We start from the raw sequence: 26995 nt of genomic DNA on the forward strand, positions 1-26995 counted from the left end.
ACAGGCATGATGAACAGCCTGTTGAAGGCACCATGTTTTCACCCTGTGAAGGGAATGATTATCTGAGGCTTTGACATCTAGTTTTAAAATCTTTAAAAGTGGAAGGCATGAATCCATCTCAAGGAAGGAAGCAAGCAGACAACAAGCAGTTAATTTCCCCTCCTTCCTCAGACCAGAGGCAGAACATCTCATCTATTGCCCACAAAAGAAGAAAACAATCTGCCACCACTTCTGCCACTAACTGGCTACCCTCCCACTGCTCCTTGGACCTCACCTCCAAATACCATGGCCAAGAGGAACACCTTGTACCTGAGGAGGCAGCCCACAGAGTGGCAATCTAGCCTCAACAGTACTGTGCAAGCCAACTTACAGGTACAGCCATGGTTACCAAAATTAACAGCATGGTTCCACTGACCCCTTCAGTCAGGGCAGCAGTGCTCAGAAATGCTCATGCACTGTCTCTTCATTCACAGCTGCCCTTCCCTGCCCCAGCTTACACACTGGTACATGACTTGGTGAGCCAGCTGAACAGAGAGGTGTGAAAAGGCATTATTTGAAAAGCCTTTGTTGATTATAAGTTAGGCTAATTCATTCATTAAAATTACATTCATTTCCCCGTTATCTTCAAATGCATCAATCCAGTCTGAACATGGACTGGATCTGTTGCCACTTAAAATTATATCCCCACTTATTCTGTTCATTCTAGGGAGTATCATAACAAAGAAATCATCAGCCTAAACAGCCTGCTGCCTCAAGTTACAGAAATTTGCTTGTAGATTCTTCTCCCATTTTTAAAAGCATGTGAATTACTAACACAAGTCACTAAAATTCCTTGTCTTCCAACAAGGGCATTCTAATCATTTCTCAGCAAAAAACACAGTTTACTGGGTAACCACTAATAAACTGCTGCAAAAAATGCAATTTATGTGTTTCAGAATTGTAGGGGAAGAAGTGCTTTCCTTCTTGTAATTTCAGAAGATCCAGCAGGGTTGGTGTGCCAATTTTAAATGGTGTGAATATTTAAATGCTGGATATTCATTGGAAATAGCCTGACAGTGATGGCCAAATAGTGTCAGGCATGAAGAAGAAAAGAAAGTCTCAGACTGATGAATAACTGACATTTGACATGCTGTTCACTTCCTAAGCCGGAAAAAAAGTGCAATTCATATTGAACTGAAGTTGAAGCTGGCTAAGAAAGCATAAAACACTGTTTCATGTTTCTGTATTGCCTTACTGTCTAATGCTCTTTTTATAAGATTGTTTTATTCACTGGTTATAATTGCATAGTGAAGAGAAGGGTAAATACCTAGAAGAAAGCAATTCCCACAACCCATCAATCTTAGACAATACAATTTAAACATTTCTAAAACCTTGGCTGAAATTTCAAATTTAATAGAGTAACACTATGCTTATACAAATTTGCAACAAAGCAACATATGATCTTCATTAAGTACTGAGATTTTTCTAATATTAAACATTTTTCTGACATACTACACTGGCCTCAAGTTGGTGGGGAGTACACTTCAGAGAGGGCAATTTCCCCACAGAGGGAATATGAACCAGCATTATATGGCTGCACAAACAAACAAAAAAAAAAAAAATCAGCCAAACAAAACCACACACACACCTCACCCCCCACATCCCCCCAAAAAATCTACCCAGAATGTTAGCCCTAAGAAACAGAGTCCCAGCAGGATTATGGACTAATTCTCTTTAAATTTTGGACTTAAGACACAGAAATTCCCTGCCAAGGTACCACATCCAAACACCAGTGAAAGAAAGTTGTAGATCAAGACCATTTAGCCTTCATTATCTTTCTTCTCAGATAACCTAAAGATGAGGATGCCTTTCTCTTCTGAGAGAAAAGCAAATTGAAATGAAATGTTTACCACCAATATTTACTAGGGATTATACCCTCGCCCTGCTTTCTATTAAGAGACTCCTGCTGCTAAAGAAACCCGGTGTTAATCCTTCAAAGCAGATGACATTTTCCAACTCTGCATATTTCTCAAGGCTTGAACACATTCAGAGGGAAAGTTTACATAAGACACAAAACAGATGTTTAATAAACTTGAGTAATCTGACAGGCAAGTATGTTTTGGTCTTTCCAAAGCAGCCACAAAAAGGAAGCAACTATTTTCTTCCAGACACAATAAAGAGGACATTGGTTTGATTTTAATTAAAGAGACCAGATCAGAACCAAAAAATGAACCCTTACCTCCTATGATATGCTTTGATGTCACCTTGGATGCTAATGAGAAAGAAACAGCTGACTTTCTACTTAGCATCAGCAGTATCATTCCAGTCACATCAATATCATTCATCCAAAGAGTCGGATTTTATCAGGGACAAGCATCAGCTCAGTCAAGGTTAAACCTGGTCTGAGTCACAATTACCCCAGCAGTCTAACACAAAAACCAGTCATGTCTTCAGCTTTACTAAAAAGGAACAATACTGACTCATTCTGCTTTGGAGTAGTTTAAAAGCCAATTACTTCTGGCACTGAAACAACTATAAAAGTGAATATAAGATAAATAACACAGACACTAAACATTAAAAGGTTTTCTTCCCCAGAATGATCTGCAGATGCTATTTTTACTGTTCCTTAAAAACTGTATTTCTTCTTTATCTGGTTTGAATCTACAGGGAAGACTGTATTAAAACAAACATAAGAAAATTCATTAAGTTTTACTATGATTTATGGAATGAATCCAACTACGTTCAGATGAGACAGGTAGAAATAGACACAGAGCAAAATCAAGTGGAACTGTACACCACACTCTCCTGTAACATGCACAGCTTCTCTTTGATAGTGTTGGGTTTTCCAAGCTTTACAGCAGAAGTGTCATCCTTTCAAAATGCCTAAGGTCTACCTATATGACTATCATTATGTATATGAGAGTGGGAAAAAAAAATGTTCTTCCTTCACATTAGTAATTTTAGCTAAAGCTGCTGTCCTCTTGACTATCAAAAAGAGACTATATTGGATCATTCTAACATTCATCCAAACAATAGCTGAAACAGACCACAAATTTTGGACCTCTGCAATCCTGAGTTTGCATATCTAACTAATTTCTCAGTACATACAGCCAAACTGGAAATTAGAAACAAAAAGCGGGACACAAAAATCCACTCCACACTTGCATGCAACCCCTTCATAAAGCCAACACTGTCATCAACAGCTGCAAGTGCTGAATGATCATGAACTTTCAATTCACAGCCTGATTTTCAGGCACTAATCACCTACAACTGTGGCTGAAGTCAGCTCTTGTCCAAGAGTTCACAACAGACTCAAATTAAAGGTACAGAAATTCAGTCACAAAAACCTTAAAAGGGGGAAAGTTATTCTACATAATCTATCTTTTCTCTGCAGAGTAAACAAAAATGTTCTTGACAAGATAATTAATGAATTCTGTACTTTCTTTGTATTTCCTGCCTTTAATGCAAGAAGTGAAAGCAATATATCTTTCACTGAAAGCAGCAGTGACTACATTTCCTCCAGCCACCCTCAAACATCTGTATTTGCTTGAAAGGAGTCATGCAACCAGCTAAATGGATGTATGCAAAAGATCCAGGATCATCTATTCAAACTTTCATTGGCTTTTTGAAATATAGGAATGTTTGTCAATTCTGGAATGAAATATTTTTCATTAACAGCAAACAGCACATAAGAATCTTATGTAGCTGTCCTTTTGCAATACTGCATTTGCAAAGATTGATGAAAAGGCCTTCACTGTGGCTTCTGCTTTTCAATCTCCCATACAAACCCTCTCCGTGGAGTTGTTCTGGGGGAAAAAATATAATTTGCAGGCTCATATGAAGCCATGTAATCTCTCTTTAGGTGGTGGGGCTTTTTTTTTTGTGAGGGGGGGTGATATTTTTGGCTTGTGAGAAGCTAACACTAGCTGAACACAGTACGATTATATAGCGTCAAAACACTAACACCAAAAGAATCCATTTCCCTTTGGAAGGGAAAATGACACCAGAGTTACTTCACTTTTAAAGAGCCCAAAGAGCAGCAACACTGGAAGGGGAATGGAAATAGTTCAATTTTTTTTTTCTCCTGTTTTGCCATATAAAGAACAGATAAAGAAATTAGAAGGATTTTGCTTTAATTAAAAAAAAAAAAAAAAGTCATCTGCATATGGTGTGAGAAAGGGGATTGCCTAAACACAAGGGTACTGAAACTTGTCTCCTGGAAGGTAGTTTTAATACAAAACCAAACCCAACAAACATGCATTAAAACGCAAAGCCAACAACAGAAACAAACAAAAATAAATACACAAAACAAACAAAACCCCTACACAAAACCCCACAACACACACACAAATCAAAAAACACAACCCCAAGACAAAACAAAACCCAAGTAAACCGCCTAAACATGAGCCAGCAGTGTGCCCAGGTGGCCAAGAAGGCCAATGGCATCCTGGCCTGCATTAGGAATAGTGGGGCCAGCAGGAGCAGGGAGGTCATTGTGCCCCTGGACTCTGCATTGGTTAGGCCACACCTTGAGTACTGTGTCCAGTTCTGGGCCCCTCAGTTTAAGAAGGACATCAAAACACTTGAACGTGTCCAGAGAAGGGCAACAAGGCTGGGGAGAGGCCTTGAACAAAAGCCCTATGAGGAGAGACTGAGGAAGCTGGGATTGTTTAGCCTGGAGAAGAGGAGGCTCAGGGGTGACCTCATTGCCCTCTACAACTACCTGGAGGGTGGTTGTAGCCAGGAAGGGGTTGGTCTCTTCTCCCAGGCAACCAGCACCAGAACAAGGGGACACAGTCTCAAGCTGCGCCAGAGGAGGTTTAGACTTCAGGTGAGGAGAAAGTTCTTCACCGAGCAAGTCGTTCGTCATTGGAATGGGCTGCCCAGGGAGGTGGTGGAGTCACCGTCCCTGGAGGTGTTCAAGAGGAGACTGGACATGGCACTTGGTGCCATGGTCAAGTCATGAGGTCTGTGTTGATAGGTTGGACTCGATGATCCTCGAGGTCTCTTCCAACCTTAGTTATACTGTGATACTGTAAAACACCACTCTGATAAGATCTTTTCCCAGTTTTAGGTAGCATGGTGGTGGCAGGGAACCTATGAGAAAACAAACTGTAGGAGTAGCAAGGAAAAGAAGAAGGAGAACTAGACAGATGGACAGTCCCAAGTACTTCCCCCTAATTCATAAAGAAGTAGTAGTAGTATCTGTTTCTGTTTTTCACACAGACGTCATGAGCAAATAAACTGGATGGAACTAAACTTAACACCCTCCTACACAACACATTACAAACACCAACAGAACCAGTCAAGTTTTGGCCTATTTGCTAATGAAGAAAAATAAAATTTCTAAAACTGTAGGACACACAAAACCCTCTCAGTTTATACATGTGTCATATCTGGAAGGTAATTTTCACAATCATGACAGCTAAAGTTTTGCAAAGACTAGTTCAGACCTTCAAACATGCAAAAAGCCTTTAATTCTGCACTGAAAAGCTAGCCCACAGATGTGCTCAGGCACGTATGCTTAACATCCTCTGCCCACAGCCACATTTGCTCCTAAAATATTTTGTTGAAATGGTGTCACTTACTTTCTCTATGTATACTGCACCAATCTGCCTAATACCAGAAAGCTTCTTTATAAATAGGAACATGAGTTTTCCAACACGAACAAACATCTCAAATGTATTGAATGTTTTCCAGTTTGGGGAGATAGGACTGAAAAACTGATGCCTTTTAATGCAAACTGAAAACTATGGGTATTGCTCCATTGGACTATGCATACCTTGAAGACAAATGGCTTTAGGAATCTGCTCTAAAGACTTTATAATCACAAAATTTGACTTCATCACAAAATTTGACTTCAAAACCAACTGTGCTTTCCTTGAATAGAGGCAGTTATGAAACAAAATCCTCAGAGAAGAATAATACTGAAGCGATCTGAGCAGAATTATTTTGACATCCAGGTCTTCCAGGTGTTGCTGAAGTTTAAAAACCAAAAAAGTAATCTTAACATTTTCTAAGACTGAAGAAGTTTCCTCAAACTCCCAGAAGCAAAGCTGAAATTAAATGGGTGCACTACAGCCACATGTTACTTATGTTTACTTCTAAATAATGTAACGAAAGGGATCTGATCTCAAAATGGTTCCTACCAAGTGTCTATTAAATAGAATTATGAACTCTTACAATTTGAATATCATTTCCAAAGCATGATGAAGTAGCAGCTGGAGGGGTAGAGAGGTGGGGGAAATTCTCACTGGGATAACAGGGGTATTTGTATCATATAAGATAAGCAGCACGTTTTTCATTAGCATTTGATAAGTTAATCTAGATCTAAGCTTTTGAACAGTGATAACTACCTAAAGACCACTAATTTTAGTCCGTTTGCCATATTGTATAGACATTCTGAAGGGCACAAAACCATAACAAGCTGCTATATACATGAGCACTTTACTTGATACTTCAGTTCACTCAAATTGCTTGTCCAGAGAACTTACTTTTTACCGCAACAAGATCTGAGACTGAACACAAACAGCATCAGAGGGCAGACCAAAAAGCATGTGCAGGTAAAACACACAAAAACTTATAACTTTATAAACACCTTCAATTCAATTTTTTGTTTTTTAAGAGGATGTTCCTGAATAGAATTCCTTCACCTTTAATACAGTTATAATATTATTTCAGGGACCATAAAGGTTTTCACAGAGCACTATATGCTCAAGGTCTGTGCATCTTGATGGTAATCCTCCATTGCACAGAAGGGGAAACTGACCCAGTGAATGTGTGGAAGTTACCATAGTTACATAGATGCAATTAACAAAGGATGAAATTCAAACTTCAGTTTCCAGTTTCCTATTCACTGAACCCTGAGCACTTCAAGAAATATATATTCCAGTACACTTTCATAACAGCAACCGTGTTCAACAACCTTACATGTTAATTACCTAAGTATGGCATGCAAAATCATTAGTGGCTACTAACAGCTAGATAGTCTAAAACAGAATCAGTCTTTGTATCAAAGCTAACCCAAACAAATTCTTCTGATCACACACACAAGCAAACATAAACTTAGATTCATTCCAACAGGGTATAAAAAACACTTCAGATGACATTGCTTTGATTCCTTCCTTGCACTCAAGCTGCACGAGAGCACTTAGTGCCTGCATGTGGTACAAATCAGCAAAAACTTTGATATGTTTTTATCCTAAGGACTTGCCAGAGGAAAAGTAAAAAATCTGTGCAGATCTATAGTTTACTGGATCAAGAGCAAAACAGAACCACGGTAATGTATTAACTGTTCATAAAGAAGATGATACCACTGATGTAATACTTGAAGAGAGAAAAAAAACAACAAAACCACAACACAAATAATCAAACGAACCACCAAACACCAACGACTTTCACCTCTTCTGAAGCTGTTCAAAGAGAACAACAGCTGTAATTTACAGTTCACTTCACTCTTTAATGTTATTCTATTGCACCATCACCTATTTGATGCTGATATAACAGCCATTTTCTCTGCAACATGAATTCATTAGCCAAAAAATCACAGCTGACATAAAAAAGAGAAGTGGTTTGAAACCCCCATGTCCTTACCGGAACATCAAAAGTTTCTTGTGTATCATCCAGCATTTGAATTTTGATGGAAATGAGTTTTCCTGGAGGTGTCGTAGGTGGTTTCTGTCCATGCTCCAAGGTACTGATCCCAGCATTTTCCTGAGCTCCTAACCGGGATCCTGCTGTTGGTCTCTGCTCTGTTTCACCCATGTTTAGGGAAACACGTTTCTTATATCTGATAAAAGAATAAGGACAAAGAGGGCCACGTCACTAACAAATAAAGAGGTTTTCATATAAGCATTATGGTATATATATACCTGCAGCTAATAAATTGTACAACCATTAACACACAGTAATAACCATTATGATTGTTTTGATTTTTTTTTTAATGTCTCATATGCAGACAAGAAAACCAGGCAAATGTCATGCTTTTCCAAACACATGGGCTCATCAACTGCTGAGGGCAAGGCTGACAGACTGCTATAGTACTGCATAATGGGAAAATACTCTTTTTCCCCTGGAAAGGGCAAGACTACTACCTTGGAAATGGAGCATGACAGAATCCAGGTTTCAATGAATTATGCTAATTTGTATGTATTTATGAATGAGGCTGTTATCAGCCACAACCAGGGCTCCCTGAGGAGGGAGGAAAGTGAGGAGAGCAGATAAGACAACTCACTACTAGCTGACCATTATTTCTTCCTGGCTATATCAACATTTTTTTCCCTTCAGTCCCTGCAGTCCTCTTTGGCCAGCTTCTTTGCAGCTGTCACCTTGCTTAAAGGTTTGCGAAGATGGAAATTCAAAGGTGTATAAGATGACCTCGATTACAAAGCCTAAATATTCTGTTTCCTTTTGGGACCAGAACTGCTGTAGAACCAGGAGCCCAGCCTGAACCTACTGCTGAAACACAGATTGTGAGGACATGCCACTGAGAAGGCTAGAAAGAGCCAGAGCAGTAACACTGGTTGGGAAAAGCATGGAAAATCTGACTTCCCACAGAGCTCTGTAAGCAGAAGAGGAAGAGCAATAAATGTACCTTCTTCATTCTGTGAGGAGAAAGCTACACCTGCATGGGCTCACCTGCATATGGATATCTGCTTTGTATCCAAGGAAAGCAACCTCTGAAACTGGCTTGCTAATTTTGTTTCCATACAGCTTTTGCACATTACACAGCACATTCCTGATAAATAATTATCATAGACTGTTTGGGGTTGGAAAGGACCTCCAAAGGTCATCTAGTCACAGTATCACAGTATCGCCAAGGTTGGAAGAGACCTCGAGGATCATCGAGTCCAACCTATCAACACAGACCCCATGGCACCAAGTGCCACGTCCAATTGCCTCTTGAACGCCTCCAGGGATGGTGACTCCACCACCTCCCTGGGCAGCACATTCCAATGACCAATGACTCTCTCGGTGAAGAACTTTCTCCTCACCTTGAGTCTAAACCTCCCCTGGCACAGCTTGAGACTGTGTCCTCTTGTTCTGGTGCTGGTTGCCTGGGAGAAGAGACCAACCCCTTCCTGGCTACAACCACCCTCCAGGTAGTTGTGGAGGGCAATGAGGTCACCCCTGAGCCTCCTCTTCTCCAGGCTAAACAATCCCAGCTCCCTCAGCCTCTCCTCATAGGGCTTGTGCTCAAGGCCTCTCCCCAGCCTTGTTGCCCTTCTCTGGACACGTTCAAGTGTTTCAATGTCCTTCTTAAACTGAGGGGCCCAGAACTGGACACAGTACTCAAGGTGTGGCCTAACCAATGCAGAGTCCAGGGGCACAATGACCTCCCTGCTCCTGCTGGCCCCACTATTCCTAATGCAGGCCAGGATGCCATTGGCCTTCTTGGCCACCTGGGCACACTGCTGGCTCATGTTTAGGTGGCTGTTAATCAGCATCCCCAGGTCCCTCTCTGTTTGGCAGCTCTCTAGCCACTCTGACCCCAGCCTGTAGCTCTGCATGGGGTTGCCGTAGCCAAAGTGCAGCACCTGGCACTTGGACTTGTTGAATGCCATCCCATTGGACTCCACCCATCTGTCTAGTTGGTCAAGGTCTGCAGAGCCTTTCTGCCCTCTAACTGACTAACATCTGCTCCTAACTTGGTGTCATCTGCAAATTTGCTGATGACTGACTCAATCTCCTCATCCAGATCATCAATGAAGATGTTGAAGAGGATGGGGCCCAGCACTGATCCTTGGGGGACGCCACTGGTGACTGGCTGCCAGCTGGATGTGGCACCATTCACCACCACTCTCTGGGCTCAGCCATCCATCCAGTTCCTAATCCAGCACAGAGTGTAGTGGTCCAAGCCTCGAGCTAACAGCTTGGCCAGGAGTTTGCTGTGGGGGACAAAGTCAAAGGCCTTGCTGAAGTCCAGGTGGACCACATCCACAGGCCTCCCCATGTCCACCAGACGGGTCACCTGATCATAGAAGGAGATCAGGTTGGAGAGGTAGGACCTGCTCTTCCTAAATCCATGTGGGCTGGACCCTAGCCCTTGGCTGTCCTTCAGGTGTGCAGTTATTGCCGCCAGGATAATCTGCTCCATCATTTTTCCTGGCACTGAGGTCAGGCTGACTGGCCTGTAGTTTCCAGGTTCCTCCATCTGACCCTTCTTATGGATGGGGACCACATTGGCCAGTTTCCAGTCATCTGGGACCTCACCAGTGAGCCAGGACTGGAGGAAAATGATGGAGAGCGGCTTGGCCAGCTCATCTGCCAGCTAAGCCAGCTGTAGTAAGCAGGGACATCCTCAAGTAGATCAGGTTGCTCTGTCAAGCCTCACCTTGAATCTCTCCAGGGATGTGGCCTCAACTACCTCCCTGGGCAACCTGTTCCAGTGCTCCACCACCCCCATAGTAAAGAGCTTGTTCCTAACATTCATTCTTCTCTAGTTTGAAGCCATTGCCCCTCATCCTATCACTACAGGCCTTTGAAAACAGTCTCTCTCCATCCTTCTTGTAGGCCCCCCTCAGGTACCATTAGGTTGCTACCAGGTTGCTATTAGGTCCTAAAAAGGGAGTAGAGCTACAACAGCAATTCAGTGTGATTTTTTATTTAACTGGCTCATCTTTGAACCTTCTATTTTAATTCAAGGACCATTAGTTTTGCTTTTCAATGTTACACATCACACTAGAATTGTATTTCACTTACTCCCCCTTGCTTTTTTGACAGTCTAGTTGGGTTTCTGATGAAATCTGCTGCTGCTGTCTATTTTTCTTTCTTGGTAATTGCATTTTCATTCTGCATGACTTTTATATGCTGATCGATGGCCATTAAAAACCCATGTTCAGAACAGAAAGAATGGGAACAGAACTTTTCGGCTGAACAGAGGCACAAGAAGATGACTGCTAATCATTGCCTAGCCTTTACTCTGAGGTTACAATTATTGAGAAGCCTGTGGGAAAAATAGGAAGTACAAGACAGCCTATAGAATACTGAATGCATCACCAGTTCTACACTGTACTATAAAGAACAGTGCCAAGTAATAAGACACTAATACCCTCCATAAAGACAGAATAAAAACAGCTCTGTCTTTGGCAAGTTATACTATTTACTAATACATCACTCCTCCATGTCCTGACTAATCTGTTCCCACAAGTAGCTTGAAGAAAAAAATAATTATTTAAAGCAGCACTTTGATTAAAAGAAGTGTTAGCTGAGAAGGAACAGGATACAAATTAGTGATTGCACACTTCCACATGCAGCCTAACAGGTATAAGAGAACAAAAATCCACAGGCAAATCTCTGCAGTCAATCAGTCAGCACTATCCTACTCATCAGGTTTGGAGAGATGCTAGTGAAACCTACCCAAGTGCATGACAGAAACTACCAGAGAGGCAAATTTTTCCTCAACTGGCATTGTAATCTAAAAATGTAAAATAAATCAAATTTATTTCATTCTTTTAAATTAATTTTTTTATTTTATTTTTATAATGAGACAAGGACTGCCAGCAGGAACTGCATTGCCAAGATCTGAGGGCAGGAATTCCAGAAGAAAAGACACCAAGCTCTGTATAGCAAGATTCCAGGCATACAAATAAATATGACTTTCTTGTAAGTGAAATTCACAGGAACATTTACAAAGGTAACACAGACACCCTGTCTGGAAGCACCACTACACACAAAGAACTCATCCACATCCTTATTCATTAAAGAATTGTTTTAAGAACTCTTCTGAAGTCACCACGTACCATGGACAACACCAACATGACGAAAGGACCTCTACAATTGCTGTGCTACTACTGGTAGTTTTAGGTTAGGTACAGGTATTTAAAGTGACTTTAGAAGATAAGTGTTATTTCCATTGACTTGTACAACTAGGAATCAATCCAGTCAATTCAAGTGATACCATTAAACAAACAATGCCAGGAAATATTACAGAGCTTGAGCCTTCCTGGTCTAGTGGCCTGTGCAGACATTCAAACAGGCCAATAAACTTAGTGAATCAAGGAAAAAAAGACCCAAAGATAGGAACCAAGAAAAACATACAGGAAAGCTACAAGCCAAACCACTAGATACTAGATTAACAACATAGTTCAGACAGTTGTGACTGGAGGCCTGTAGCCAGTGGTGTTCCCCAGGGATCAGTACTGGGTCCAGTTTTGTTCAGTATCTTCTTCAGTGATCTGCATGAGGGGATTGAGTACCCTCAGCAAGTTCACTGACGATACAAAACTGAGGGGGTTGGCTGACGCCACATCAGGCTGTGCTGCCATCCAACAAGATCTGGACAGGCTGGAGAGCTGGGTGCAGGCAAACCTCATGAAGTTCAATGAGGACAAGTGCAGGGTCCTACAGGGATGTGCTGAACAAAGTCCAACAGAGAGCTACAAGAATGATTGAGGGACTTAAATATCTCTCCTAAGAAAAAGGACTGAAAGACCTGGGGCTGTTTAGTCTTGAGAAGGCTGAGAGGAGATCTTACCAATATCTGAGGATTGGGTGTCAACATGAAGGTGCCAGTATCTCTTTGGTGGTGTCCAGTAATAGGACAGGGAGCAATGGGTATAAGCAGGAAGTTCCACCTCAACACAAGGAGATATCTCCTTACTGCAAGGATGACAGGCTGTCCAGAGAAGTAGTGGAGTGTCCCTCTCTGGAGGCTTTCAAAACCCACCTAGACATATTCACAGTATCACACAGTATCATAGTATAACTAAGGTTGGAAGAGACCTCAAGGATTCCTGTGTGGCCTGCCCTAGGTGATCCTGCTTTGGCAGAGTGGTTGTACTCTGTGACCTCTGGAGGTCCCTTCCAACCCCTAACATTCTCTGATTATACATAGAAAGCTGAGAGATATTTTTTAAATTAATTATTATTAACAGTAATGTAAAAGCTCTTGTGACACCAAAATGAATCATTCAGTAACACACTTTTCCCTTTAGAAGCAAAGGTCTAGGAAGTATTTGCCATTCTGACCACATCCATCTGCTGCTTACAAGAATTAAAAGCAGACTTTTCCAGTTTTCACCTGTATGCATACCTAAACATCAGCATGCTGAACTGGACATTATTCAAGGCTTTTTCTGTATGGCACTAGTCTCACCCAAAGATAGGATGGCACTAGTATGGCACTAGTCTCACTTCTATAGTGCTGCAATATCAGCATCCATTATGTAAGAGGTTGTAAAATTTATTACAATTACCCTCTCTAAAATAATAAAGTGCTTCACTCCAGTTGCACATCTTTCTTTAAACCACTTTGATGTAGAAGACAGCAAGCTATGGTTGTGGAATGCAACAGAAGAATATTAAGTAAATATTGAGAAAACCTGAGGGAATTAGGACACCTAATATCTGTCACAATGAGGAGAAGGATCAAGTTTGGAGAGAGGATGGTTAATTATAAAGACACTCTAGTAGAAACATTGATGAATTGGGTAGGATATTAATGGAGAAGAAAAAGCAGTAGCTACCAGACTTCAGCACATGCAGCTCTAAGTAAAACATAAGAGGAAGCAGACTGCCAATACAGGTGCAAGGGAATGGCAAATAAAAAAGACTCATTTGAAATTAAGATTTTCTGCCTGCTCTTCTTGATAGCTGGTGAAACCCAGGGTCAAAATCACATCTTCTGTTTCTGCTGCAGATTTACTGTGTGTCAGTTCCTTTCTCAGTAGGGCCGTACAATCTGCAAAGCTGGAGACAGAATGCTGCAGAGAGCTACCCTGCATCCTAACTTGTGTGAAGGGGGAACTTACCAGAGACAGCAGAGTTGCCCACAGAGAAGACTTGACCCCTCCTGCTCCTTCCCAGCTCCCACCCAGCTCTTCCTAATGCCGTGTGCACTGACTCTCGCCTGCCTCAAATCCTTCACTGAGCCACGCACCTCTCTAACCCCAAAGAAAACAACTCAGTGTTCTGTTCTTTGCTTGATTAAATTAAATAAGCTCTTGGCAGGCTGGCAAACCTAAGACCAGGGTGAGCTAAGCTCAGGCAGCTGCTGGCAGGCCACTAGAGAGAATCAAGCCATCTCGCCTACCTCTATCTAACATGCCTGAAAGGCACAAAAAGCTACAACTACCATTAGTAAAGGCAGTTTTGTCCTAATCACAGTGACAATCCTTTTACACAGATACTAAATGCTTAGATGACAATTTTAAGTTCTGCATATACTTATGCAGTAGCTGGACAAAAGCCTTGATGTGGTTCAGCATTACCCTATTTTAGTCCTCAGTGTTCAAAACAGGTGCATTTTTATAGCATTGGAAAGGATCAGATCAATTAAAATTTCCATGTATTTTTCTTTAGTAAGATGAAAACACAATCAAACTGCTTAGTCTAATGGAAGCTAGAAGTATAAACAGCACCTTTCACCCCCCCCCCCAGCTCCTTGGCAGGAGATGTGGGGGGAGTTGGGTAAGAAGGGTTACAAAAAGTTACGAAAAAAATGAGGAAGAGAAGCAATAAACAAGTGTTAAGAGTAGAATTCATGTTGGAATAGATGCTAATCTGATCCATTAACTACTTTGCGCTTCTAGGTCAGACAATAAGGGTTAGACATTTGATGCAAGAGGTTCCTGAAGCCTGAAGACTCCTGTTACAGGGGGGAAATGATATCAGGTTTCTAGGCCTTTTAAACTTCTTTCCTTTTGCTAAAACACATTTTCAGAACACAAAACAGAATGCTGAATATACTGCTCACTATTCTCCTTTTAAAGGTGTGAATGCCAAGGCACAGGAGGATGATGTGACTGGCCTATAAAGTCATTGAGCAGATCAGTTGCAGAGCTAAAGCTGCAGTCACAGCCTCCCAGATGTTGCCTCAACACTGTCTCAGATCATATGGCAACAGAAAAGATTAAAAGTAATCAATATAATACCAGATGAGACAACTGACTCAATATAAAGAGCTAGGAAGCCATCAGAGGACTAGAAAACAACAAATTCAATCCAGATCTTCCAAAGGATAACAAACAGGAAGCAGCAAGGAAAAAGATGGGCAATTCAAGCAAACTCACATGTGCTTTTAACTCTCAGCTTCTTGTGAAGCTTTTGTAAAGCTTCATCTGTGGAGAGGACTACAGTGAATACTGCTATCTAACACTCCTGCCAAGTACTCATCTTCAGGTCTAAGCACCTTCACATTTACAGGAAAACAAGACTTGACAAATTGGAGTGAGTTTAAGGAATCATTATAAACAAGTTACGAGGAAAGACAGGATAGTATGCACATCACAGGGCTCAACTGTGACAAATCAAGCACCTCTCTCGAAGGCCCAGTTCACTCCTGCACTGGACATGAATGCTCCAAAGCAGAGGGAGCAGGACACTTCTGTACCTCAGCCACCCCACTGCAGAGGCTTATTTATCAACCAAAAGCACACTTGTCATAGGATGCGCTGATCCTTCACATTGTCTTTTCCCTCCCCATGGACAACAGCAAAGTAGATGCAAACATACAGTCCTGTCAAATGAATGGAGGAGACTTGCACACATTCAGTAAGGGAAAATCCTATTCCCACAGCATAACTTGTCACTGAAACTGCTTTTTCAGTAACACACCAGAACTACCATCAAGAAGAAAGGAAACAGCAAGTTTCTTGAAATCATATTAAGGAAAGAAAAAAAAAGTCACCAAGCAAGAGGGTCAGGAAGACTGCAACCAAATTCAGTCTGAAATGAAAGAAAGCAGACAGCAGATCACTACAGCTCAGTGTGGTGGTGAGAGAAAGTTTAAATAGAATAGAATAAACCAGGTTGGAAGAGACCTTCAAGATCATCGTGTCCAACCCATCAACCAATCCAACCCACCCAAACAACTAAACCACGGCACCAAGCACCCTATCAAGTCTCCTCCTGAACACCTCCAATGATGGTGACTCCACCACCTCCATGGGCAGCACATTCCAATGGGCAATCACTCTCTCTGTATAGAACTTGTTCCTAACATCCAACCTAAACCTCCCCTGGCACAGCCTGAGACTGTGTCCTCTTGTTCTGGTACTGGCTGCCTGGGAGAAGAGACCATCATCCGCCTGTCTAAAACCTCCCTTAAGGTAGTTGTGGAGAGTGATAAGGTCACCCCTGAGTCTCCTCTTCTCCAGGCTAAGCAGCCCCAGCTCCCTCAGCCTTTCCTCATAGGGCTTGTGTTCCAAACCCCTCACCAACTTCATTACCCTTCTCTGGACTCATTCCAGCAAGTCAACATCCTTCCTAAACTGAGGGGCCCAGAACTGGACACAGTACTCGAGGTGCAGCCTAACCAGTGCAGTGCACAGGGGCAGAATGACCTCCCTGCTCCTGCTGGCCACACTGTTCCTGATGCAGGCCAGGATGCCATTGGCCCTCTTGGCTGCCTGGGCACACTGCAGGCTCACGTTCAGCCTACCATCGACCAGCACCCCCAGGTCCCTCTGTGTTCGGGAGCTCTCCAGCCACTCTGAACCCAGCCTGTAGCACTGCATGGGGTTGTTGTGGCCAACCGTTCTTCCCACACACACAAAGGAACCACAGCTAACTCAGTCGGAGAAGCAGAGATGAATTAAAGCTATATTTACAAGCAGGATGAAATGCAGTGAATATATACACAATACAGTATTTACAATATATACAGAAATACACAGCAAAGAGAGTAATACAGAACAGAACTCCCTCCTCCAGCAAGAGGAGGGTTTCCCCCCCAGCACCCCCCTCTCTCCCCCTACCTCCCTTTTCCCCCAAAAGGGTTAGAGAGAAAAGGTAATCATTAAGAGGAAAATTCTGTTAGCTCAAAGCGCATACAAGAATTTTTTTTTCCTTATCTGTTATCTCAAGGTTAACAGGTCCCACAGCTCTTGCTCAGAAGCAGACAGACTGAAAAGACAGACAGAACAGAACTGACTGAGACTCAAACTGAACTAAAACTTAAAATTGTATTCTACCAATCTACCAATGAAATTCGTTTAGAATATCTGAATGTTTTCAAAACCTTCAGCCAGAGTGTTCCAGCAATTGTCCCTTTCTTAAAGGCACAGCCTAAAACGGTCACACTCAGGTATTTGTATTTTGTGAAACATTATCTGAGTTAATTTCTGGAAGTCCACAAAGACTTCTACCAATCAAACATGGCAATTACTAAATTCTAGGTTATTCATCTAAATAACACCAAAAAAAAAATTATTTCTTTGCTACGCACCACAGTTTTGAGAGTTATGATGAATGAATGCAAAAGGAAAAAAAAAACCATCCCCAGCACTTGCTCAGCAGAGAGCTCGTGTGCCCCAAGGGAAGCAGTGGTGAAAGCTGGCCTGCAAGGTGGCAGACACAATGCATGCAGTGGACCAATGCAACAATGATGGCAAATTTTCAAGTCACATGACTTGAAGTGACTGGATCGGCCTCATTCCAGGCAAACAACAACCACCAAAATGAATTTCTTGAGAAGAAGTCACCCTGTAACAAGTGGGACAGGTGTGTGGGAATACCTAGAGGTGGCAGATTTCTCCTTTTCACAAACACAAAACAAGTAGGTTCTTTAAGAAGTCCACAGCATAGAAGGGGGGATTTTTTTTTTAAAGCTTTGAAGCTACCATACCCTGATGAGTCTTTGGCAGTTTTTCATGGGAAGATACTAGAGATTTCTTCAAAAAACTCTTATTCTTAAAGCCTGGTTTTCTGAAAGAACTACCAAACCCCACAAACAGCTCCCTCACCAACACATTGTTCGTGCTTCACATTATTCTGCACAGAACCTCATATACCCTTGAAATTACACAAAGGTCCTTACAAAGAAAAACATGCATTAGAAATCTGACATACTGAGTTTTTTAATTATGCTAATGGACCAGCATTTTTGTGCAAGTAAACAAATGTGACACCAAAAACTTAACATAAAAACAGCTCAAGCTTGAAGGGCAGGAGTACAGACACAGGTTCTGGGTGCCCGCTTCTCTGCTTCCACCCAGCAGACTAAGCTTAGTTGGTGAGTCTCTAATGGAAATGTTGCAACTCAAGGTGGTTTATTGATTCATGTTCAGATTCCATCTGCCCCTTTTGGTCACATTCTCAATATTCAGATAGAGAAGGAAATATTCAGTATCACTGGGCTGTCTTCTGGAATTAAAACAAAAAAAATTAACATTGTAAATGATGGCTGCTTCATAAAGTCAGAATTAGGAAGGCTCTAGGTGAGGTATGGTCAAGAAGAACAGCATCAGAGAGGTTCCTGTCTAGTCTCCTGTAGAGTCAGTAAAGAACAGGATGGAGGGGAAGCTCCTTTACTGGGCTTAATTGCTAAGCACAGATTTATTTATTTTTCCCCTCTTTTCTCTTTCTTATCCCTAAAGACACAGAAAATTAGTCTTAAAACCTGTCTGCCCAGGAAAACACCATGGTTGCCTACTTTCTGTATGTCTCAGAATTAGATACTTCAGCATTCTGCAAGCTTTCTAAAATGTGCAGCAGTAAGAAAGTCCCTTAAGGCAAAGTATCCACAGCACAATAAAATTTTCACCTGTCAGAAAAATTAAGATATCTCACAAAGTTGTGCATCTTGGTCAGACTCTGAAAATCCCTAAATCATGCTGTTTTAAGACCATTTCTATCATATGGACAGACTAAGTGCTCAGATGTGTAAAGCAATACCATATGCTTAGTTGTTAACACCAAACTAGCTAGAACATGAAACCAATGTCAAGTTTAGTGACATAACCAGTATGTAACACACAGCTTCACAAACTCAAACTATTCAGTACACTGATAATGTAGTCTGAAATCCATAATAATGAACATCTATGTACGCACAGGATGAAAAAAACCCACACCTTTCCCAAGCCTACCAGTAGAGCATTCAGAGTGCCCACGTTTATAACCACTTCTACCTTTAGGGCCATTTGGCTTCCAACTGGTGCTCATTTATCTTCATTGCATTCAGGTCCTAAAGCTGTTTGCAATTCTCTGGTGGTAGCAGCTGTTCCGTATTCCAAGTCTTCTGCCAGATGTCAGCAAAGAGCACTCCCATCTCACACAAACAGCATGTATGCTATCTTTTTTCCCTCAACCACACACCTGTCAGTAGATCTATCAACAAGTGGAGGAACAGATTTCTGTACGCATTTGCAGTTCCCTCTATTGAAAAAGCTCACCCCTTAAGCATAAACAGATCATTCTGTGAATCAAGCCAGTCTAATCTATAACTATTTACTTTTAAACTCACAAAATTAAAGTTACTTTTGATGACTGTCAATCATATTAAACAAGACAGTAAATATATTGATTTGCTGTGTGCTGTTTTCTGGACAACTGCATTGGAAACTTAGTGCAGGCAACAAACATTTCTTTTTCTTTCACATATCTCATACAAGCAAGCAAAGACATCATATATGTAGAGTAATTAAGGAAAGTCTTCATACGTTCATCCTCTCAAAGGAACCCACCTTGGAGAGCTTTTCATACAGATTCTCTTGGGACTGGTTGTGACCATTTTCCAACCCCCAAGGACTTCCCTATTTAGTCTTCACTACCCTTCATGGCATCCTTGTATTACGACTGAATTACTTGAATCACAAATGCCAATACCCTATTCAAACCAACACAGCCAATCTTGTAGCTATTTCTTCAGGTTTTAAATCAACTAATTTGAAGGCACTATACAAACAGGCAATTCTGGCTGTTCCTGGAAGGAAAATTAACGTCTCATCTGCTAAGACAAGGGGGTGATAAGCTTCAATTGCTCAGTTAGTGATTCTCCCAAAACTGTTTTCCCTGCGAATCCACAGGCACAGTTTGAGCAAAATGGAGAGCTCCTGGAGCCATGAATCCCTTAATGTCCCACTGGGAAACACTTCTACATAAACACTTCATTTGTTACCAAACACATTAAAATTTGAATTAAATATTGCCCATTTCATCTGCATTTATTGTATCACCATATAGCTACCATGTATATGTTTCTTAATTGTACATGAAGTTCAACATTGTTTTTTTCCTTCAAAAATACTTTCTTGCCACTTTCCTTTCCTAATCGAACAAGCCACATTTTTTCTTTACAATTTCTGCTCAGGGCAGGGGAAGGATATTTATTCTTTACTGTGAAACTCAAAGCCTGCTTTCTGAGATGTTTTTTAATGCGTTGTCAAAACCATCTGTTTGAGAAATTACGCTTAGGAAGAAGATGCAAGCTATTCCATTGCGTTGACAGCCCTGCTATTTTGCATAACCTGTTTGAGCCAACTTCATCACTAAAACCTATGAAAGTTAAACCTTAACATTCCTGCACACATGACAAAATGCAATTAAAAAAAAAAAAATAGGAGTGAAGAGGGCATGCAATACATGCTGAAGTCACCCAGCTAGTCCTTTACTGATAATAAAATGGTTGTAGAGGTGACAAAGTATATGTTAACATTTTACAAAGACCTAAAGCATTTTAAAATTGAGATATAAAAGCATCATCAGGTGGGCAAAAAGCTATTTCATGTTACAGACAGAAAGGCTGTGGAAGCTTTATAGTTACATGGCTAAAGCCAGGAACATATGAAGAGAGTTTAAGAAAACCTCTCTTTTTTGTGTTTCCAGACAGCATAGCTTCTTGATCAATTGGGTCATCATCTGAGCTCATAGTTTGTCATTAGAAAACACAAGCAAAGTGAGTATGAACTTAAAGCACTTTGGTAGTTCAGTAGTAGTACAAATAATTCCTGAAGCCATTAAAAGCATTATCCAAAACCCTTTCATGCCATCACTCTGCATAAATAAAGCTGTTGCACCAGCTGGAGTGCTCTGGGCTTATTCACCCATACAACACCTCATGTGAAAGCCAAGCCGAATGTTCTTATAGTAGAAGAAAGTAATCTGATTTACTTCCAGATTTAACAGAATTCTGAAAGGGATCCAGCAACTCATACCCAGCCTCAAGCATAACGTAGACATTTTCCATGAAATAAAAACATGTCAAGAGAATAAATAACACGTTACACTAATACTACTGTTCAGCAGTTGGGGAAAATCTGATACAGGCCTGGGTTTGAGAAATAAAACAGCTCAGGGGAAATACTATTTCTCTGAACCAAGTAGGAGTACACTGTAGAGGTATTTACATTGGCTAAATTCAGGCTGGTTCCTCCAGAGAGCTGCCAGACAGAGCCTAATTCAGGTGTTCAGTGGCTCTTTAGAAGAGCTCCTCTCTTCCTTGGGCAAGCAGAGTGCAAGCAAACAACCAAAACACAGTGGTCAGCATGTCAAAGCTCTTTTCTCCTGTTGAAAGAGACTGCTTGTGATTTGTTGAGTTGATGTTATGGTGCACAATTACAGAGCAGACACTTGAAAGCTTGCAACCATGCGTGTTGCACTGCACCAAAGAAGTACCCCTATGGCACAGTGACTCAAAACCTCAAAGGGACACAACATCAGTGTTCAGCGTTATGCACCCAGGGAAAATGCCTACCCAAACATGTTAAACTGAAGCCACAATAGGCTTGACTAGTTCTTTTGCCCAAAGCCTGTGATCTGGCTCCCACAAAATTGCTACATAGGTCTTCCACCAGGAAAAACACACTTATGGTCACAGTCTTACGCTCAGTATACAAACCACAACAAAAACAGAAAAAAGTTCTTCAGGCTTTGCATATTTAAACATCTGTTCCCCAAAGAGACACTTTATTGAGCAGTTTTACAAAGTTACATAACTGAATATACTTTTATTATTATTATTTTTTCACATTTATCCTGCTTGACCAAGGAAATACCACACTTAGTAATGACATCATTTCCAGTAAGAAGTGCTCCTACAATCAAGAAAAACAGAACAAACCAAACTGCATTATGTACTGCTGTTTAGAAAACTACTCAAGAGATTCCTTGGTATCCTGGTGGAGACATAATGGGTCATGAGACGTGACTGTGGAACACCTAAATTCAAATATCCCACAGAGTTTTAAAATTATGTCTGCATTGTTCCTTCAGAATAGTTTTTAAAATTGTAGTAGAACTTCCAAATTTGTTTAGGTTTCTATCTCATTTCTTTTTGCATGAGTACTTGAACCACTAAAAGCTCCCTGGAGAAACTCTACCTGTGCTGAACAGCACAGTCTAGACATTGTCTGCCCCCGTTAGTCTGAGGCCAGCTCTCCCAGTCTTTCCAGATACAGTACTTCTCTGTCTTTAGATAATCAATAACACTGGTTTTATTCTGTGAAGAGCTATCAGAGATACTGTGAGATAGAGATACAGATAAACTGCTGCCAGAGGTAAATCCTCATTCTATACGTGGCTGAAATATCATATAAAGCTGCATGAAGCCAGACTAGGGTTGGTTTTCACATGAGACAGGCTTACCAAAAAGAGTTCTATTAGCTGCAGTTGTGTCTACAGAATAAACTGTTTTTCCCACTGTGACTGAATTCACACTGAAAACCAGTGTAAGTTACTCCAAAACATAGTATTGTTAGTGAAAGCTTTAGAAGCTATAACTAGAGAAGGGCTTACCTACTGAACCTCCCCATTAGTCCTTTCATCAACAAACCTGTTTTCAGTGCAGATCGCATCCCTGTGGCTCTTCTTATATTTGAAACAAATTATTCACCTCTTTATAAATGTGAAAAAGCATTACCTGTGGAACCTGTACTTTTACTACTAAAAGGGATAGTGGAAAGCATCAATTTTCATGTTCTGTTCTTATTGCAAGAAAAAAAAAGCAGAAATACCATCAAAGCAGCCTGTTGGACTGTGCAGATCTCCTCAAAATGCCATTGGAAGTAATGCTCCAAAACAGCCTTCACAATCCAAGCAGGACATTTAGAATAAACCTTTATTTAGAATAAACCAAACCAGGTTGGAAGAGACCTTCAAGATCATTGTGTCCAAGCCATCAACCAATCCAACCCACCCAAACAGCTAACCCATGGCACCAAGTACCCCATCAAGTCTCCACCTGAACACCTCCAATGACGGCGACTCCACCACCTCCTTGGGCAGCCCATTCCAATGGGCAGCCACTCTTTCTGTATAGAACTTCTTCCTAACATCCAACCTGAACCTCCCCTGGCGCAGCCTGAGACTGTGTCCTCTTGTTCTGGTACTGGCTGCCTGGGAGAAGAGACCATCATCCGCCTGTCTACAACCTCCCTTCAGGTAGTTGTAGAGAGTGATAAGGTCACCCCTGAGTCTCCTCTTCTCCAGGCTGAGCAACCCCAGCTTCCTCAGTCTTTCCTCATAGGGCTTGTGTTCCAAACCCCTCACCAACTTTGTTGGTGTAAAACTCAGATTCTTTTTTAAAATTAAAATAATGAAGTGGAAGTTGTCAATGAAAGACCAAGAGAAAGAGGGACATGGTAAATAATGCATTTCAAATCACTCAAAGTGAATGCTGCCTGAAAGGTTTTGACAGGTGCTCTCTCTAAATAAAAGACTCTCAGTAAAGCAACACAGCAGAGCACACTGCAATGCCAGGCAAACAGGAAGACTGGGTATTAGACCGGTCTTCCCTTGGGGAGCATCCTCTACTCCTCGTATTCCCGTCCGGAGCCTCAAGTAACTTTAGATTTTGCTGAACACAGAAAGCAGCTTTTATACACATATCTGATTGTAGTATATAGCATACCCATGGCCGGCAAAGACCTATAAAGAGTAAATAACTAGTATCTCCCAAGAGATCTTCTTTGCCAAGTGTGCTCAAACGTTGTACACTTTCCCTATGGCAATGCAGTCTCTCCCTACAGAGCAGGTGAGCACACACCAACCTGGGAACAGAGCAGCCCACGGTGTCTTTCATTTCCATGGCTGCCCAAATTGGAGCAAGTCCAGGCCCTGGAGTAAAGGGAGCCCATCATTTCTGCACAGGCCATGACAGGGCTGCTGCCACCCAGGCAGTGAGGAAGCAGAAAGTGTGCATCTGGAGCACAGTGCAAAAAGTGCCAGACCCAAGGAAGGCAGAGAAGCAGACTGGGACAAGGGCCTGAAAGAGGAGGGGGAGAGAGCAAAATGGGCAGGGAATGGAGACAAGGATCTCAAGGCAGTGCACACAACAAGGCAGGAAAACAGACAACTGTGTGAGAGAAAAACTGGACAAGGATGGGGAAGGAAAAAGAAACCACAATTAAAAGGTAAGCGAGTAAGAAGCCAAGAACTGGAGATAGGCCCTAAAAAGTGAAAAATCACCACCAGGAAGGCCAAGACAGATGAGGCAGATTAAAAAGTGATCTTTGATAGAGGACTACATCCTTTTTTTTTTTCCAGAGCTAGGACTTGAAGTCAACAGTCCTATACTGCACATGCAGAATAATTGAGGGACCTCAATCTCACAGCTGAGAGCCCCACAGAGGAGCATGAAGGTCTGCTGCAACTGCCACTCACAGCTCTCAGCCCAGAGTCAGTAATCTCCACTGAGGGAATAAAACTTATAGCTCCTATGCCAGCTTTCCTTTTCAAACAGAATGGATATTTATTCTTTCTTTAAATAAGGGAAAACTGCACACCTTAAGGGAAGGGTTAAGAATTAGGGAATTATTTGCTTTTAAGCATGCCATCAAACCACAAGTTACCCCTTCCTGTTCTTGCACACCATAATTTTTACAGTTCCCTCCTTGGCCTTGACAAAGATCAGTCTGGCTCTTTCACTGCACAGGGGAGCAGAGTCAGTTATGGGGAAGGCATTTCCTTTGACACCATTTTGCATAGCATCCTCCTGGAGAAACTGGGTGCTTAGCACTTGGATGGGTGGACGCTTCACTGGGTTAAGACCGGGCCGTCTAGGCCAAAATAGTGTTGGTGAACGGAGCTAAGTCCAGTTGGCAGTCATCCACTAGTGGTGTTCCCCAACACTCAGTATGAATATCTTTATCAGTGATCTGGATGAGGGAGTTGAGTGCACCCTCAGAAAGTCTGCACAGATGACATCAAACTGGGTGGGAGTGTTGATGTGCTTGAAGGTAGAAAGGTTCTGCAAAGGGATCTGGGCAGGCTGGACCAATGGGCTGGGGTCAATTGTATGAGGTTAAATAAAGCCAAGTGCTGGGTCCTGCACTTGGGTCACAACAAATCCATACAATGTGTGGTGGTTTAGGCTGGGTGCCAGCCCGGATGCCACTGCACAGGCCACACCTGGGATGTTCCAAAAGGGGGCCCAGCCCAGTGGGTGCTCACAGGAAGCCAGGTATTTCACCCACAATCCCCTGCTCCTCCATCAGCACGGGGTCCCCTCGCACTCTTTCCTCCCTCATCGCTGCCTGGGTAAAATGGCATGAGCTGCCTCCCTTGGGCCTGCCCAGGCACAAGGCTGGGCTGGGGGGGGAGAAAGAGCCCTGGGGGGGTTGGGTGTACCGCCAGGTGGGGATGGGACATTCTTGGGTATGTTTTGGGATGTCTCTCTCTCTTTGTCACGGTGCTTGTGGTTTTCTGTAAAACTTTCATTGTTTTTCCATTTAAACTTTCCACCATTTTTTTTGCAATCCGTTTTGTCTGAGTCTTTCTTTGCCTGTGGTGGGAGAATTGGTCTCCCAACCCACCACACAATGCTAGACTTGAGGCAGAGTGTCCAGAAAGTTTCTGGGCAGAAAAAGAACGGGAGGTGTTGGTTAACACCAGTCTGAACATGAGCCAGCATGCTGTGTGCTCAGGCAGCAAAGAAGGCCAGCAGCATCCTGGCCTATACCAGGAATAGAGTGGCCAGCAGAAGTAGGAAAGTGACGGTGCCCCTGTACTTGGCGTTAGTGAGACCACACCTTGAATACTGTTTGGTTGTGGGCCCCTCACTACAAGACAGACATTGAGTTCCTGGAGCATGTCCAGAGCAGGGCAAAGAAGCTGGAAAAGGGCCTAGAGAACAAGTCTTATGAGGAAGAGCTGAGGGAATTGCAATTATTTAGTCTGGAGAAGAGAAGGCTGAGGGGAGATCTCATTGCTGTCTTAAAACTGCCTGAAAGAAGGTTGTAGTGAGTTGGGGGTTGATCTCTTCTCCCTACTATCAGGTGATAGAATGACAGAAAATGGCCTGAGAATTGTGCCAGAGATGACTTAAGTTGGGTATTAGGAGAAATTTCTTTACAGAAGGAGTGGCCAGGCATTGGAATAAGCTGCCCAGGGAGGTGCTTGAGTCACTGTCCCTGGAGGTATTCAAGAAACACATAGACATGGTGCTTTGGGACATGGTTTAATGGTGATGGTGGTCTTAGGTTGACAGCTGGACTCAGAATCATTTCAGCTGGAAAAGACCTCTATGATTCTCTTTATTTTTTCCACCTTCTTCTATCCCTTATCTTATTAACTACTTTTACTGTGTTAAGACAGAATTAACAACTTGCTGTGCTTTCTATGTAACAGGCTGATTTATTCTCTCAAAAAGTACTTACTTACTCTATCTTTGATCAATATCCTTTGATACCCCTGTGAGAGGAGAAGGAGAAGGTATCATACTATCCTTACTTTGTGTATGGGGAATTATAGATAGAAAATCCAGATCCTCAAGTCACATGAATTTTGGCTCCACTGAAAGTTTGTTATCTAACTCCATTTATTGACTTAGATCAAAGAGACTGAAGGCAAAAGCAAAGCTACTCATTCTGTATTCCCAAAGTGAGACTCCTAGGGCCAAATCATTCTTCAAGTATCTCACATCTCACACCTTGCTTTACACACAATTGTAGATCCTTTTACTACAGGCTGCACCAGAGCATGAGACTTTCTGCTCATGGATCTCACGTTTACCAAGAGTTTAAAATTTTCTGGGTTTAAGTCACTTCCTAACAATACAAGAAAATGTCAAGAGTTGAATCCAGTTCCTTAAAATGAGGAAGCCACCAACCCTTTTCGGCCATCTTCCTCTTCCAACATTTGCAAAGCAATGAGACCCTTCTCACAGACAACATAATACACAACAGTGCACTGCTGTAGGAGGAAAACTACCACACTCAAAAAACAAGTTTGAGACTGTGAGATGGGAAACAAATAATTAAAGACTGTGGTATAAGTCACAAAAAGGGAGAATTACACCTTTTTGCTATGGGCTTCTGCTTTGCAACACTAATCATGTTCTTCAAACATTACCCATAAT

General features: G+C 42.0%; 1 protein-coding gene across 6 annotated transcripts in view; it reads right to left on the reverse strand.

The window, feature by feature from the left end:
• Positions 1-26995, reverse strand: part of FARP1 (FERM, ARH/RhoGEF and pleckstrin domain protein 1) — a 249282-nt gene that overhangs the window by 194839 nt on the left and 27448 nt on the right. For all 6 annotated transcript variants that reach the window (XM_068166920.1, XM_068166853.1, XM_068166691.1 and 3 more), the window contains exon 2: positions 7573-7768. In XM_068166920.1, the coding sequence (XP_068023021.1) occupies positions 7573-7743 (171 nt within the window). In that variant the 5' untranslated portion in view covers positions 7744-7768. The remainder of the gene's footprint in view (positions 1-7572; positions 7769-26995) is intronic.

Source organism: Melanerpes formicivorus, unplaced genomic scaffold, assembly GCF_026170545.1.
Source record: "Melanerpes formicivorus ecotype bairdi unplaced genomic scaffold, bMelFor1.0.p_v2 SCAF_1, whole genome shotgun sequence".
Lineage (NCBI taxonomy): Eukaryota > Metazoa > Chordata > Aves > Piciformes > Picidae > Melanerpes > Melanerpes formicivorus.